The sequence below is a fragment of the Condylura cristata genome, unplaced genomic scaffold (genome assembly GCF_000260355.1).
Source record: "Condylura cristata isolate star-nosed mole 26May11 unplaced genomic scaffold, ConCri1.0 scaffold00007, whole genome shotgun sequence".
In the NCBI taxonomy this organism is placed as follows: Eukaryota; Metazoa; Chordata; class Mammalia; order Eulipotyphla; family Talpidae; genus Condylura; species Condylura cristata.
Genome location: NW_004567108.1, coordinates 13729990 through 13747204, shown reverse-complemented (window position 1 = coordinate 13747204; position 17215 = coordinate 13729990). Strand labels below are relative to the sequence as shown.

Below are 17215 nucleotides of genomic sequence, written 5' to 3'. Positions count from 1 at the left end.
TTTACTTGTACCTGCCTGTTAGAGAAGCAGTTGAGCACCTATGTTTTTGTTTTTGTGGGTCACAGACTGGCAAGGACAATCATATCAGCTCTGCATTCAATAGATATTAACAGGCTGTCCCTTGCAGTGGCTTTCTCAGTGAGGGTGATAAATGTGGTCCACTCTCTTCACTTTTAAGAAGTATCTACTAATCAAACATCAAAGGGAAATCAGCTGAGATGAAATGCAAAGTTCTTCAGAGAACTACAATGCATAAGAACTAAACTGATCCTAAAATGGAAATGCCCTTTTATTTTACCTGAGTTAAAATAATGAAGTTACACCAGAGTTCATGGATATCATAATTAATGACTTTGAAACCAGATTCCTAAGATGGATGCCAACACACTGTAATCACAATTCATTAGTGCTAGCACATGGTTTTAAATCTTAAATTCTCAACACACACCTTTTTACTTTTTAGCACATTAAATAATTTACTCAAGTACCATGTTTACAGAACTCTATTAGAAACCTTTCAAATACTTAAAAATAATAGCACTATTCTGCAATTCTCATCTTACAGAGAAATAAATTTTGGCACGTAATGTTCTTTCAAAATGGAAAGCTGATGAGTTTGTTTTGCTGTTCACACAAAAAATAAACATCCATGCTATCAGCTTGGGGAAACCAACTTGGTAACAAGAGAAGCTTGCTGGAACAAGAATTTCTGAGAACACGGGATCTGAGTGGAAAAGGGAACGTGTCCTCCAGGACTGGCCATCAGGTTAGCTGACACACCATCAGGTACATGCAATAAAGGCCTGACAGTTACATGCAAGAATGGAAATGACTGCTGCGTTCAGACTGGGAAATGATGGGGATTTTTCCCCTCGTATTTCTTTTTTTAACTTTCAAAGTAAAAGAAATCAAGTTGGTAGTTAAAAATGACTACTAACATAAGGGATACCAAGTACCCACTTCTCTCAAGTAGAAGATTTTGGCAACTGAGTAAACAAAAAATTCCATGATGAAGACAGGATCTCTTATTTGGAGAAGGCTGGTGAAAAAAGTCACCAACTCAGAATGCCAACCATCTTGGGAAGGTCCATTTCCTGCAACATCTTCATCAGTGGGCACGAACATTTATCTTTTTGGTAGCAGCCTTATTTTCCTCTAGATCAGCGTGTTCGGAGTAGTTCAAGCATACCTAGGACAAGTTTGTGGTTTTCCTTTTGACCATAACATGTCTCACCTCCATACGCTGCTTCTCAGGAGCCCTGCCTATTCTGTCCACTGCTGTTCACCTACCATTTACTGATGCCTGGCAGAAGTGCTAAAAATGGTCAGCTGGGCGAGTGAATAACTCAATGAATCTCAAATATTTCAACTGGCCAAGGGCAGAAATGGGAAAAAAAACCCAACACACCAAACTCCCAAAGAGGACAATGACAGAAAGGCAGGAAGAGCAGCAACGCGCGTCAAGTGGGAGCGGAGTTGCTGCCAAAACAGTTGCTGCCATTCAGCGTGGCCTTTGCTTGGCGACTGAAAATACCCAAGAGGTTTTAACTGAAAGTTACTATTAAAGCGAAGTGTTCTCTGGAAGACTCATTTACAGTTAAGTCAGTGACAACTGTTACTACATCCAGATGGAATCGGGGCCTTGTGTTCTGTTGTTTCAAGATGGAGAAGACTCTGCTGAATAGACCAGGTGAATGTCTAGAGTCCCGTAGAGAGAGCGCAGGACACCGAGGACTTTTTCTTGGATGGTGTCAACTTGCTCACTAGGACAGTAATCATCCAGACTTGACCTGCAGTCAAAGGAGGAAACAGAAGTAGGCTGAGATCATACTGAGCAGTAGGGAAAAGTCCGCACATGCTGATTTTAATGTAAAATAGCAATGCAGGTGTACCGAATTTTGATGCCACAGTTGAAAGTTACTGAAGTTTACCTTGTGCCACTTGTAGTCCATGAATTATGCTCTATAATCTTCTGAAATAGGTATATTTTCCACCCTTTGAAGAAATGTGCAGCAAAGAAAGCTTAACCTGACCGGGTTCCATAACCAGTAGTGCACTGGTGAGCGCTGAAACAACAGGGCGCAGCTTCAAATATTAGTGCTGGGGAACAGTGCAGCTTATTTAGTGCCATCTTTCTTGTTCTTTCACTGTGTTCACGCCTAGAAATGGTGAAGGAGAGGTTCTCCAACTGAAGAGTGTCTGCATTAAACCTGAGTTATTATCCATACAGGACAGGCGAAAATGAAATGAGGCATGTGCCAGAGCTGGGTTAGTTCCTGGGTAGTTGTAAGCAGAATAGGAACAGGAGAGGGAGCAGGAATCTTTATTTTTGGAGACTGGTATCTGAAGTCTGACAGAAAATGTCTGATATGCAGGCTAGTTGTGTAAGGAGAATATGTTTTGCCTACTTTCCAAAGCCTACAGAGCGTTCACGTTCAGTGAAAAGCCTTTACTTTTTAAGCCAGAATTTAGCACTCTTTTACAGATATACAGAGTACTTTTGAAAATGGGTAAAAATAATCTAAATTTTCTAAGAATACAACTATTCTGTGAGAAAACCTGGACTTTAAGTTCAGAACTTTACCACGAGGCAGTAAAAACCACGTCACAACAGCAGAGCTCCTGATGGTCACTGGCCACTGCCCCAGTATCCAGCTGCACTGAGTGACACTTGTGAGATGCAAGACGAGTGTGGCATTTATTACATGTTTTTCTATAATTATTTTCATTTAAAATGTGTAGATTATTGCTATAGATTAAAAGCTTGTGTCTTCCCAGAATTCATGCTGACACCTAATCTTCAAAGTCAGTATTTAGGGGTGGAGTCTTTGGAGGTAGCGAGGCTATGAGAAAGGATTCCTCAAGAATGAGCTAAGTCCCTTTGTGAAAGAGGCCCCAGAGCAGGCCCGCCCTGTGGCGCAACAGGAACAGGTTAAGCCAAAGCACTATGAAGCTCTCCACAGTCACTGAAGCACAAGTTCGATCCCCAGCCAGGAAGCTGACCCACATGGCGCAGCAGACCTCTCCTGTCTCACCTGTTGCTCCCCTCAGCAGTGGATTTCAGTCGACCTGCCTGTTCTGCTCCCTACTCTGTCTCTGGTGGAACTTCAACCCCTGTACCTTTGGCCCAGCTCTTGTATACATAAATAAATAAGTCTTTAAAAAAAAAGGCCCAGAGAACTCTCTGAATCCTTCTTGCAGGTGAGGTTATAGAGAGATGACTATGAATCACTTACCAGATACTGAATTTACTGGAATCTTCACCTCAAACTTCCCAACCTCCAGGACTTTAGGAAATGCATTTCTGTTGTTTATAGATCATTCAGTCTACAGTATTTTTGTTGCTGCAGCCTGAGCAGACTTAAAAGTTACATTACCTATATATATTTATTTATATATATTTACCCATATATCTTTAAGGCATATGTTTTTGTTGGTTAGATTTTCTATAAATTTTATTCCAGGATGCTAAGAATGTTATAAAATATTTGATGTAAGATGGCACATAAATATTCTAATCATGAGTTTCATTACTTAAACTATTTATTTCAGAATCTCACAGTTCCACATAAAACCAACCCAAAAATTAAGATAGGAAAAAACTGTTACTAAGTCGTGGAAATATTCAGCACATTAGTATGCTCGAATTAAAAACATGGTCCTAGCTGAATATTCATCTGTAGGATGTGAAGTGGGAATTCTGTGTTTACTGGAATAATGATACCAATGTCAAAGGTAACAAGAACTGAGTATTACTTACTGACCCATCACTAACAGGAAATAAAATAGATCTGAAAAAGCTGGTAAAGATTACTGGGCTCATCTACAGAAAGTACATGAACTTCCCATTGCTACTGTAACAAAAATACTACTAAGTACTTGGCTCAAGGCAACACAACTTTACTAGCTGACAGTTTTGTAGAGGCTAGAAATAAATGTGGTAGGCCGCTTCCCCTCCAGGTTTTAGGGGGACTGTGTCCTTGCTTTTTGCTGTGGCCTCTGCCCCACCTTCAAAGGCAGTAGCCCAGCAGTTTCTGATTTCTGATTCTGCCCCTCTTGCCCTCTTCTTCTAAGAAGTTTTGTGATACACTGGCCCCACCTGGGTGACGCAGCATCATCTCAACATCCATCCTGGAGTTGAGAACAAAGTCCTCTATGACACGACATAGGAGATCTGCAGATTCTGCAGATTATGATCTGGGCATTTTTGGTGCATTATTAATTTAAGTGACTACACTTACCTTGCAATTGTCACAAGAGCAGGTTTTGGTAAATTTTTAAGTAAATAATACACAGACTGAATAAGACACTCAATTTCTTGTTCTGTGCTGACATGGTGAGGAAGTTCTGAATAATCACAGGTTAGGCCAGCTTGGTGAACCTGAAAAGACAATTAAAAACTGTATTGAAAGGCTTTGTTATTTTCAGAAGGTTCTAGCCACTAGTGGTCTTGCTAACAAATCTTACATTATTTTTTGCGGATTGGTATTCTTTTTCCTTTACATTTCTGGGCCTTAGAAGTTACCTATTCTATTAAGTTTTGGTAAAACTGTACACCTGTTTGGTGGGTCCTCCCTGGTGATGCAAAGGGTTAAAGTATAACACTAGGAAGTTAGCCACAGCTACTTTAGCACAAGTTCAATCCTCACCCAGGGAGGTGACCTACCTCCCTTTCTTGGCCCACCTATTGCTCCCCTTAACATTCTACTTTGTCGATCTGTCTGTTCTGCCCCCCCCCCCACTGTCTCTGATGAATCTTCTCACTGCCCCTGCACCTCTGGCCTGTACCCCAGTTCTGTATGCATAAATAAATCTTTAAAAACAAAGCAAAACAAAACATACACACCTGTTTGGGCCTGATGTTGTCCTAGGAGTATTTCTTTAACTACTTCATGTTATGATAATGGGTCTACTTAGATTTTGCCTTTCCTTGAATAAATACTAATTTAAATCTCCCAGTTAATTATTCATTCACCTAGATTTTAAACACTGATATAAAGCTCTAATATAATATTCTCACCTCACCTTCTAGCACAGTATTGTATTATTATTTTAAAAAGATTTATTTATTTATACATACAGAACTGGGGTACAGGCCAGAGGTGCAGGGGTGTTGAGAGGATTCACCAGATAGTGGGGGAGCAGAATAGGCAGACTGTCGAAGTACACAGCTGAGGGGAGCAGTCTGCCGCACCATGTGGGTCACCTCTGGGGCTGGGATCGAACTCATACTGAAGTGGCTTTAGCTTCCTAGTGCTGTGCTTTAATCCACTGTGCCACCAGCGAGGGCCCCTGTTGTATTTATTTCTAAAATACATGCACCTAGTATTACATTCAAAATTTTGAGAAAATACAAGTCAAATAGTCTTCATTTCTATCTTATTTAGCACTGTTAGCCATTGGTATTTATAAATATACGTTTTAAATGTAAATGACCGGTGTTCTAATTTTAGCATTAAATAAATATTCTCAAAGCTAGAAATGGCTCACAGGCTAACATTTTCAATCTCTGCTTTAAAAGGCATAAGACTGAAAGTCAAATGTGCCATGGTTATGCTTGGTGTATGTAAATACAAACCATGGGAAAAAACACTAACCTGTATTTTATTTGAGGTTCTGGATATATATAAAAGACCTAAATGGTAATGACCAATCAGTGTAGTAAAATGAGATTCTACGTATTTGCTTCTACTGAAATGAACAAAACACTAAGTGCTCGATCTCCACAGTTCCTGGCATGTCACATCTGATGACATGATTTGAAACAGCCCCTGTTGTCTCTCCTTTCAATAATACACCACCATCACCCCAAACTCCAGACAGACTGTAAGGATTAAAGATTAGCAGCATGAAAACACATTTAATGATCGCATTCTCATGCTGTAAGTGTCTTCTAGTGTTAATATTAATAATCCCCGTTAAAAACACAGGCTGGATCTTGAATTAGTTCCAATTTAATAAAAATACTTTTTTATTAATTTTCTTAGTCTTACTGACATAAAGATTATATTAGAGCAATATATGCCTTCAGTTTAAATAAGGTGATGTGATTCTATTCTGCAGTTAAATAAAACACAAACTAAAAGGAAAACATAGAATAGATCAAGTAACACGTGTTACTGAAGCACCAGATGGCATAAGACCTGGAGGTCTTATCTCTGGCACAAAATCTGAGAGAAGACCTATGAAGACATATGCTTCAAAGACTAGAAAATGCTATAAAAATAAATCACCATCAAAGATATCCTCTTTTGCCACAGTATTCCTATCAGTGTTGGCAACAATGCCAGTCACACATCTAACTTACCACACTGCTCTCTTTTGCCTTTCTCTTTATTCTTCACAATTACAAAAGGATTCAGAGAGAAAGAAAATGGAAGGAGGTGGTATAAATATGAGTGAATAATGAATGACTTTAGAAACTGTATGCTTTCTTTTCTCTGGTTTGAAGAGATCTGCTCAAGGATGAAGTTAAGAAAAAAAAAAGCATGTTTGCTTCAAACATAAAATTGTGAAAGGAAAGCTTTGAGGTGTGGCTTCTAAAAAGTATTTTTTTCATTTATTTCTTCTTTTTAAAAATAATTTATTCAGATATCCTAGTTACACAGAGAAAAGTGAAATTACTTTTAACGTAGCTAGAAAAATGTCTTTCTAAAGGGTCAACTCTAATTCGATATAAAATATTTACCATTTCATAGTCTGGTACTTCCATCCGTTTTTTCAAACTCTGTACAAGTGGAATTAGAGATCCCATCCTAGAAAAAAGCCACACCTCAATTAAAATCATTTGCAGGGGTAAATGATACAGTGCACTTTAAACTTATCAATAGAATAATTCATGTGATGCTTAGGAAATGAAAGATAAAACTGCTCAAATGACATATCAAAATAGTAACAAGTAAATGTTCCCTGCTGTTTTCTTACCTAAAAGGTTATAGATTATGTTAAAGGTTGAATATTAGCCTTAGCCTTTAAAGACATTTTCTTCTTTATTTCCTTCTTTTTTTTTTTTTTTTTAAAGATTCATTTATTTATGCATATAGAACTGGGGTACAATCGAGGTGCAAGGGCAGTGAGAGGATTCACCAGAGACAGAGTGGGGAGCAGAACAGGCAGATCAATGAAGTACACCGCTGAGGGGAACAGCAGGAGGGTCAGCCACTGAAGTGGCTGTGGCTGGCTTGCAGTGCTGTGTTCTAAACTTTTGCACCACCAGGGAGGGCCAATTTTTTTTCTTTAAAAGTAAAAGCTCTATTGTAACTTTAAAAATTACTCTGGTCGGCCCTCCCTGGTGGTGCAGTGGGTTAAAGCACAGCACTGAGAAGCTAAAGCCACTTCCGCATGAGTTCGATTCCCGCCTGTCCCGGAGGTGACCACATGGCGTGGCAGACCTCTCCTGACCCGCCCGCTGCTCCCCTCAGCAATGTATTTCGTCGATCTGCCTGTTTTGCTCCCCACTCTGTCTCTGGTGAAGCCTCTCACCGCCCCCGAGCCTCTGGCCTGTACCCCAGTTCTGTATGCACAAATAAATAACTCTTAAAAAAAATTACTCTGGTCAGCAAGAAAACTAAGCCTTCAAAAAGTAATAGTTTCCTGAAAGTTAAAACTTCAGCCCTCGTTAGGATTATGTGCAATTATAGCCAGAAAAATTCTACATCACTTAATAACATTGGTGCTTTCAAGTTAAATTTAGGGAGCACTGCTCTGGAAGCCCTGATTAAGGAATGCTTTCAGTATATCAATGTTTCCTCCACCAGTACTTGCCCTTTGCAGAAAGAAAAAAGAACAAGGAGGCAGGGAAGCTGTCTACAATCCATCCTGTGGGCTTCTATGGTCTAAACACCTGCCTCCTCTATTTCTTAGGAATAGTGAAGGCACCTTGTGCTGAGGGTCTGACCCCTCAGGGGCATGGTTATTTTGGGAAGAGTTTTCTAGCTCTCTCACCCAGTCCCTTTGCTCCCCCCTTAGCCCCACCACTGCTGCAGCACTGCTGTGATGGAACTCCCTGCTGCGATGAAGAGCTAACTGGGCATGCCAGCATGCACCTGGCCTTGGTGGAAGGCCGCCCTACTGTGTGCTTTCTCCAGGATATTTTAGGGATTTTTTAAAAAAGATTTTATTTATTTATGCATACAGAACTGGGGTACAGGCTAGAGGTGCAGGGGTGGTTAAGAGGATTCACCAGAGACAGAGCAGAACAACGAAGTACACTGTTGAGGGGAGCAGTGGGTGAGAAAGGAGAGGTCTGCCGCACCATGTGGGTCACCTCTGGGGCTGGGGATTAAACTCACACTGAAGCTCTTGTGGCTGGCTCGCAGTGCTGTGTCCTAACAGGCTGCGCCACCAGGGAGGGCCTAGATATTTTAAATTTTAAACTTGGCTTAAGACTTCACAAATCACAAAATAGTAAGTACACTTTAATATTTTTAGGTAGACTCACATCCTCTGATGTAGTGTAGATTTCCCTCTTCCATCAAAATCACACAAAAAGAATCATTTTAAAAACTACTTCCTTATATTTAAGAGAAAAAATATTGACAAATTTTAAAGTGCCATAATATGTTTAATACTATTATGGATTGTTCTCCCATACCTCTGCTTTTCCTAGTGATAATAATTAATGTTTATACTTCAAGGATATTTCTGAGTATTTTAAATAAAAATTGCATCGCATATTTTGAATAATAATACCCACATATAGCAAAGAGGTATTTCTCTCTTATAGATTTTATTCCTTTGCCGTAAAATTCCCCAGAGCGATTAATATTCTAGTTTTTTCTGTATTCTTCCAGAGATTGATGAATTATTTTCAATGACTATGATACAGGAAATTATTGTGGCTAAAAGTACTATGACTCTAACTTCCTCATGTTATGCTGTGGTTTCATAATTAACCTCTAGTGTTTATACTCTGGAGAAAAATCTCAGTTTCTGGGAGGTCCATTTTTAAATAAGCTGGTGCTGGTCTTCCCCTGCTGATAAGGCCTAAAAGCTTGTCTGATGGTCTGATTTTAGTTTTTCTGACCTTTTGAAGTTTACATGATTTGAAGAAATATTTCAGAATATTTAGAATAACTTTCTGACTTACGTCAATGTTCTTTCAAACCAACTTTCATCCTCCCCCGCACTCCCCATCGCCGCCCCCACCCCTACTATTAGGTGCTCGCTCCAAAAGATCTTTTCATCTTCTCAAGGTAAATGTTAACGTTAAGAGCACTGGCTCAATGCCCTGAAGAAGTTTCCAGTTATTCAATCTTGCTTCCATATGCCATGGACAGTTTGAAAATAAACTTGTCTAAGTGCAGTGGAGTAGAATAAAAGTAGGGTCGTGGTTTTGCTTAATATTGGCTGGGTGTGGGTACTTTTCTAATTATCTTGACAATAAATGACAGTGAATGACAGGATGCTACCTGAGGAGCTACTGTATGTAGCGGGGGCAGCTATCGCCTAATGACTAAAAGCACACCCGCTTACTGATTTGTAGGAGCTTACTTACCTACTCAACCTTGCCTACAAAAGGGCAACATAATACAAAAGCCATACGACTGCTGTAAGGAGATGATGCAGGGAAAATCTCAGAATTATATTGGTCGTGTAGAAAACACTCGACAAATGTTAATTATTGTTAGTAAATGTGTTGAAATTTAATATTAACTTCAAAAACCAATTTGCCTACCAAACGTGGCAAGAGATATATAACTAAGCATATGGAAAATAATTTGGGGTGTTACCCAGGATTTGAAGCCCATTTCTGTACAGTTTCTTCATCATCACCATCACACAAGTCAGCGAAAGTAGCTTCTAAGTCTTCTAACTGGTGAGTCCGAGTATCAACACAATCTACCAAATCTTCCTATTAAAGACATTGAAAACCTGAGATTATATTCTTTCAAAAACACAATTGAAATTCTCATTCTAATGAAAACATCCCAGCTCAAGTAGTTCATGTAGCCAGAATGTCTACATGTTCCCAATAAACATACAAGAGTTGGCGATCCAAACTCTATCCTTTGAGAGCACCCTATTACTAGATATGTAACAAGAGATAAAGCCCAACCGAAACCAGTGGAGGGTACCTCTGTCAGGCTGCCATCAGGCTGCTTAAAGTGATACAGCTCTTGCAGGATTTTGTACTCCTCCTGAAAAGCAGAAGCAAGCAAAGCAATGAATATCCTTTAAGCGAAACATGATTGTGCGACAAGAAGAACATCTCAGATAATCTTTTAACGGTTTGTGTGGGAGGATGAAGCAAAGTGCATGATTTAGATTTCACTGTAACTATTACCATTCTTCAGGGTAATTCTATACATGTGGGTGTAACAAGAACATATGTAAATTAGCTGTGAAAAAAGACTCAGTGGTATGAGTCTGTGATGAAAATATTTCTAATAACATTACATTCTAAATGGCTATAACCTAAGATCTAAGCAGATGTTAGCTTTTCATAGGAAATACAACAGCTTCACAAACAACAGCAAAACTATCTACATTCCCCTCGCAGCCCTCTCCCTAGGCACAGAGGAGAACTCCAGAGTACAAATGCATCAGCGGGGGCAGATACAGCTGAAAGGAGGGCACCCGCTCCACTGACTTTGCAGGAGAACGGCCCCTCACGCAGCACCGCTAACTAGTCGCTCTGTGGGCTCTGTCACACAATAATCCTCTTCAGGAGTAGAATGTCAGAAAGAGGTTATACACAGAACTAAAATTCACTCAGCACAATGTTGTGGCATTAATCTCACAGTGACAATACTGAGTTGGATATGATTATTTCTATTGTACAATTGGTTTAAAAAGTTTGTAACATTTCCAAAATCATACAACTGGTTAAGCAGAAGTAACAAACACAATATCTCTCTGACTTCTGAACATACATTTAACACAAGGTAAGTAACTTTTGTACTATCGTGAAAACAAAAACTTATGAAATGATGAAGAACACTACATGCTCTTTAAAAAAAAATTCAGAGTATGAAGTATCCAGAGAAATTCTCCATTTTCCCAGATTTCCTCATAGCACTTGAAAAGGAGTAACAGACCAGATGTTTCTAATGTAACCTCGTAGGCACCTTCCTTATTGACCTCAACTATTTAGATCAGTACACTTGAAGAATAAACTCCTATAGTCAGCTCCTTTCACTTCCAGGTATAGCCACTATTCAAATTTTTTTAAAAATATTTCTAAGGTTGCTTCATACTTTCAAGTACTGGTGGTTAGGAAACTAACTCTGCATACAGCAGCAGAAGAGGGCAATTTTTCCCCTAATTTATAAGTCAGGAGAGGGCTCTGGAGTCTTTTGTTCAATCCTTACATGTTCCTTTTTATTAAAATCAGGACCCATCACTGACCTTTGAGAATTTAAGTGAATCATAACTGCGTCAGAGAGGTATAAGGTGTAAGGACTACAAAGCACAACACCATTAAACATCCAATACAGAACTTAGGTCGAAAGGCCGTTAATTTGAACCTGAACATGATTTAACCTGGCACCAGCTTCCGAAAGTGGAAGCGCGCAGTTACGTGTGTCAGAGCAGGAATGTGCACTAGGGTCATGGCTTCAGCAAAGTCTCTTTGAGGAGAAGTTCCACCCCGGATATGCACATACGAACAGTGTCAGGTGATCTGCATTTACGAACTGATGAAGACTGAAGGCCTCACACATTGCTACATGCAGTGCACATATGTCAGGAAGCTCATGATGGAAAATGTGACTCACAGGGTTATTATGTAGATAGATTACCTCTGGAAAGATACAACAAACCAGTTATTATATCTATTTCTGAGCTGAGACACAGGCAATGGGGAGGGATAAGAATGTGATGTTTTATACATAGACACTTTGTTGTACTACATTTTTTTCAACTACCTATGTACCCCATTAGTAAATGCAAAATAGCAAAAAGGATCTAGAAAATGCTCTAAACAATTTTAATGTATTTTTGGAAACCAGTCATAAAGTAGAACATATGGCAGAGCCATATAGGGTCCTCAATAAAGTAACTATCTGGCTATATGCAGATCCCTGATCTAGAAAAATGTATGTAAGTCTCAAGATCTATGTTTTAAAAATAGTATATTTACCTGAGTAAACATTTCTTTGAAAGGATTCTTCACTGAAAAAAAATCTAAGTCAATATCTAACACAAATGCATCCCCTTTCTTCAAAATCTCCAGAATCTCCCCAGCCTGCCCCTCCGGAGACCATGAACATGACTGTTCCGGGCAGGACGGTCCCTTTCGTTGTGCCACTGCGTGCTCACGCAGTCCATCTGTGTCAGAGTCAGAGTCAGCAGAGGCAGGGTTCTCTGCACCTTCCAGCGCTAGCTTTGGCTTCTTAGCAGAAGACACTGCACCGTTTTCTTCTTGACGGCTACAGAGTTTATCAGGGTTCACCGTCATCACATCCAGTTGTACGGGCTTCTGGTTCTCTAGTTGTTCTTCAGTTACATAAAGGCCGTCACTTAGGAAGTAGTGGTCTGTACTCGTAACCCTGGATCAGAGGAAAACAATTTTAAAGATGGGATAAGTTCACTGACAATTGATACAGCTTTTCCATAGCACTGCAAAAACACAAGAAAGGCGAATCTGACACAAGTTGAGAGCTGTCTACTGCTTGTACTTTCTGTTCTATTGCAGCCAGAGCACTGCCTCAATTTTCAGCTGGCTACGCCAGGCCATTTCACCATCTACCTTGCAGCCACGTGTGCAGTCTGCCTGTGCAAGTGGTCACTGGACTAGGTGCTGGCCAAAAGCTGTAAACAGAAAAGAAGACTACAGAGTCTTGCCTTTTCCTCTACGGAAGGGCACAGAAGTGGCAAGTGCACCTTGGACTAGAGGAAGGGCAATACTCCAAAGATGGGGGAGCAAAGAAGGAACCAGGGTTCGCAAACCGCTGAGCTGAGACATGGGCCCTGGCCATGTGTGGTGACTTCTAATATGAGAAAAAAGTAAATGGTCCTGCTTAAGCCAGTAATTCAGCTCTTGCATAGCAGCTGAAACTTGACCCAAAAAATCGCAAGTTAACTGCATTTAAAAAAAAAAAAAATCACAAAGTGAGGTAATTTTCCCTATTCATCACTAGTTAAACTGAACAGTCAATAGTTATGCTAGATGGGAGTAATAAATTTATTGAAATATATTAACTCATAAAGTTTTCAAAGTTAGAGCCAGAATTCCAGAGGATAAAGATCATGTTATTCAAAAACCAACTTGACCAGAAATAATAAATAGTGTGTGAAGGTGGTCAAGAGACTTGAAATCCTATTCCTTATAGTTTGACAATTTTTTGGGAAGAATTGAATAAAGGCTTAATTTGATTCTATTTGTTTGTATAGACACTTAACAAGTTATTAAGGGATCCCAAAATAAAAAAAAGCAGCATTCATCACCACTCATAGTCATAAAAATAAGGAAAATACCTGATTGTTGTAGTAGAAGTGTCTTTGCCTACCAAAAAATGATGCTTGCCCTCTCTGATTTGCTGAGCCCAGGGAGGATGAAGCCACAACACATGAGAAAAATGGCCAGCGTACACTGCAGGCATAATCCAATTTTCAATACTCAATTCTCTGAAAAAGAAATATAAAGTATTAAGACTATCAGAGTGTGTCTGTGTGTTTTTTTTTTTTAAAACCAAATGTATAGCTTTATCCATAATATTTTAAATTGGCAGATCTCAAAGTATGGCTCAAGGACCAATTGAGGGGTTGCTGAGACCTTTTCAGGGTAACCACTAGTTCAAAACTATTTTCCTCACGTTATTTCCCTTTTTAATTTTCTACTGCACTACATTTGCACTAATAGGACAAAGCAATGATGGGGTGATATTGTTCATCAAGGCAGTGTCACTGAGCTCCATTAGCAATCATTGTATTCTTCATTGCTAGCCACTGTAGAAAAGAAAAAAAAGAATATTCACAATGATCTGGAAAAACTGTAAATTTTTTTTTTTTAGATGGCACATCTTTATTATTTTAAAAATTTATTTATGCATACAGAACTGGGGTACAAGCCAGAGGTGCAGGGGCGGTGAGAGGATTCACCAGAGACAGAACAGGCAGATGGACGAAATACACAGCTGAAGGGAGCAACAGGTAGGTCAGCAGAAGACTGCTGTGCCATATGGGTCACCTCCGGGGCGGGGATTGAAATCGTACTAAAGTGGCTGCGGCCAGTTTGCAGTGCTGAGACCTTACCACTGCTCCACCAGGGAGGGTCCTCTCCTATTTTTATAAACAAACACCAAACAACATCAGACAGCACTGAACACAAAAGCAGATATGAGAACCTAGCTATCTTTAATGTAAGCAAACGTTAGAGATCTGCTAACATTTAAACAGTGTTACTCTCCACTAAAATTGTTTTGGAAAATATATTTTTTATTATGCTAACATATATAGGACTATTGTTATCTGAGATGAATTACTGTTAAAAATTTCTCAATTTTGGGCCTTTCTGGTGGTGTAGGCGTGAAAGTCTCGGCGCTATCAAGCTATCAGCAGCTACTGCTGCATCAGTTCCATCCCCAGCCAGGGAGCTGACCCACGTGGCACAGCAGACCTCTCCTGCCTCCCCAGCTGCTGCCCTCAGCAGTGTAGCTGCCTGTTCTGCTTCCTACTCTGTCTCTGGTGAATCCTCACGCCCCACTCTCTGCACCTTTGTCCTACACCTCAGCTCTTGCACATAAATAAATCTTTCTTTTTTTAAAAGAAGAAAGTAAGAACAATAGTAGGGTCACCATAATTCTTTAGAAAGTAGTGCTTCATATTGGAGTTTTGGAGAAAGCCTACTAAAAGAAAGGTAGTAAGCTAAAATTAATTCACATATTACCTGTCTTTTAATTTACATTATAAGAGGAAAGTTACAGCTATGTAAGTTTTTATATTGTATGAGTCCAGTGACTTTATACAGAGACTGACAGAATTTTAGGGAATTTTGTTATTGAAGAGAAGCTAACCTAGAACATCATTTGAGTTATTTTTGGTCTGATCTATTCCTGAAGAACAGAACATAAATTATCTATTGCACTTCCCTCTCTATGATTTTATATAGCTGAAAATCAACAAGATCCACTATCTGAGAATAAACAAATTGAGAGGTTGGAAGAAGTCATTATTGGTAGGAAGGACATATAAATTAAAGCCGAACTGTCAACATACCATTGAGCTGTGCTCAGACAAGACACACTTTCTTGTACCTCAGCATCCAGATTTCTAAGGGGAGGATGAATAAAGTTTTCTTGGAACTCAGCCTCAGACATTTGTTTACATAGCATCTATGATTGCTTTCACACTGCTAGGCAGAGACTGATTACAACAGGGACCCTGAGACTAGCAAAGCCAAACTATTGACTGGCTTTTTAAGACAAAACTATCAACATTTGAACTAAACACAAACAGTCAAACAAAACTCAAGAGCTTAGCAAAGTCTACTTCTCTTAACTGCTTATATATTGCAAATATTTTTTGAAGCATGTGAAAGATCATTAATGAAATAATATATTACCCAAAAAGTGTTTCCTTATCAAACACAGTGTCAGCTGGCATGTTCACAGGAATAAGGAGGTCTGGGTGTGAATCAAAATGCATGAAAATTATATTATTGGCAGGAAGATGCCTTGAGCCAATGGCCCTGTATATAAAAGGCAGAACCTGTGAAAGATACAAACAATCAGAAATTGGCAATGAAATCATGAGCAAGTACTTATAATTGCAGACTGAAAACAATGCTTAGCAAATAATTGGAAGCACATCAAGTTAAAAAGAAGGAAAATAGGGCTCTTCTGGGTGGCGCAATGGGTTAAAACATCACATTATGAAGCTCTCCGAAGCCACTGCAGCACAAGTTCCATCCCCAGCCATGTAGCTGACCCACATGGTGTGGCAGACCTCTCCTGACACGCCTGCTGCTCCCCTCAGCAGTGTACTTTGTCAGTCTGCTTGTTCTGTTCCCCACTCTGTCTCTGGTGAGTCTTCTCACCCACCATTCCTCTGGCCTATAAGCATAAATAAATTTTTTTTTTTTAAAAGAAGGAAAATACTTAACGTGCTTTTGTCCATGGCTGCAATGGTGATTTCTAACTTTTTTTTTCCTTCAGCACTTCCAACCTGCACTCTTAAACGCTTTAATCGGCATGTCTACCTGCAATACTGCCTTCACCTCAATGGAAGGAAACAGACAGGGACTGAGGCTAAAAACCAAGCTGCTAGTAAATGCATATTAAGGCGTTATGTTGGTCACCTACCTTCAAGAAGGGTTTGTTTTTTTGTGTGTTATAATCTCTATAGTTCCAGGTTTAAAACTGAACTGGCTTGCTCTTTTGCAGTCCCATAACGACTGCGTCTAGATCCTGAGAAACCCAGCTTTCTTTCCTAACCTTCTTCATCTATCAATTCTGAAACCTGCTCAGCTCTCCATATATCCGGAGAACTCAAGGCTATTAATCCAGCTTGAAAAAAAAAAAAAAAACACTTTAGATCCACGTGCCTCCATGTGCCTCCCTTCCAGAAGTACAGATTAAGGTGCCACTTTATTCTACAGTAAAAACTGCCGCAACAATAGAAAACATCCTTAATGCTTACAAACGCAAGCAATAGCAATCCCAAGGGCCCTAGGAGTGCTTTGAAAGTCCCCGTAACGCAGATGACAGCCCAGTCTTAGCATGAAGTCTCCTACCTACACTCTGCTGGAGACGGCGGGCTCCAGCGTTAACGTGGAGGAGCCTGAGGATACCGGCCTCTGAAGGCGGACAGCACGGTTCGAATCCCGACACCACCAGTTGGTTATGGGGCAACTCGGGAAGGTTAGAATAGCTGCTCAGAGCATAGTAAGCCTCCTACAATCGTTCGCGCCCATTCTTCCAAGGTAGTCGCCTTGGGGTCTTTCCCTAAGTCAAGGGAATTCGCGTGGGTAACCCATTCTGCGATTTCTCTCGTCGCTGAGTCGCTGCTCCGCCGCCTCCGGGGCCCGCGCGCCGACGCTAGCTCACCTCCTGATGGTCCTCCACCACCCACACCGGGAGCTCGGGGTAGCGTCGCAGGCCGGCGCGCTCTCGAGCAGAGTCGCTCATGTTTGTGTTCGCGGCAGCGTCCCGGCGGTCGCCCTGGCCAGGACCGGGGAAAGCCAGAGGTGCTGCGCCGCTGCCCTTCCCGAGTGGAAACACGCGCTCACCCGGTTGAGGTTCCGCATTGGAGTGTGAGGAGGGCAGGGGGCGGG

At 40.4% G+C, this 17215-nt stretch overlaps 1 protein-coding gene across 2 annotated transcripts; it reads right to left on the bottom strand.

Annotated features, from left to right (window-relative positions):
* Positions 1-219: 219 nt before the first annotated feature.
* On the bottom strand, positions 220-17134 carry LOC101620531 (chromosome unknown open reading frame, human C5orf22). 2 transcript variants are annotated; one of them, XM_004678071.2, is made up of 9 exons: positions 16989-17134; positions 15506-15651; positions 13420-13569; positions 12083-12491; positions 10077-10139; positions 9732-9853; positions 6689-6755; positions 4242-4381; positions 220-1790 (listed from the first exon to the last, which is right to left on the bottom strand). In XM_004678071.2, exons 1-9 carry the CDS (start codon positions 17067-17069, stop codon positions 1658-1660), a joined length of 1311 nt encoding a protein of 436 aa, XP_004678128.1. In that variant the 5' UTR covers positions 17070-17134; the 3' UTR covers positions 220-1657. The 2 variants fall into 2 exon arrangements, with proteins under 2 accessions (XP_004678128.1, XP_012577150.1); XM_012721696.1 differs by lacking the exon at positions 16989-17134 and adding an exon at positions 16676-16755.
* Positions 17135-17215: the final 81 nt, after the last annotated feature.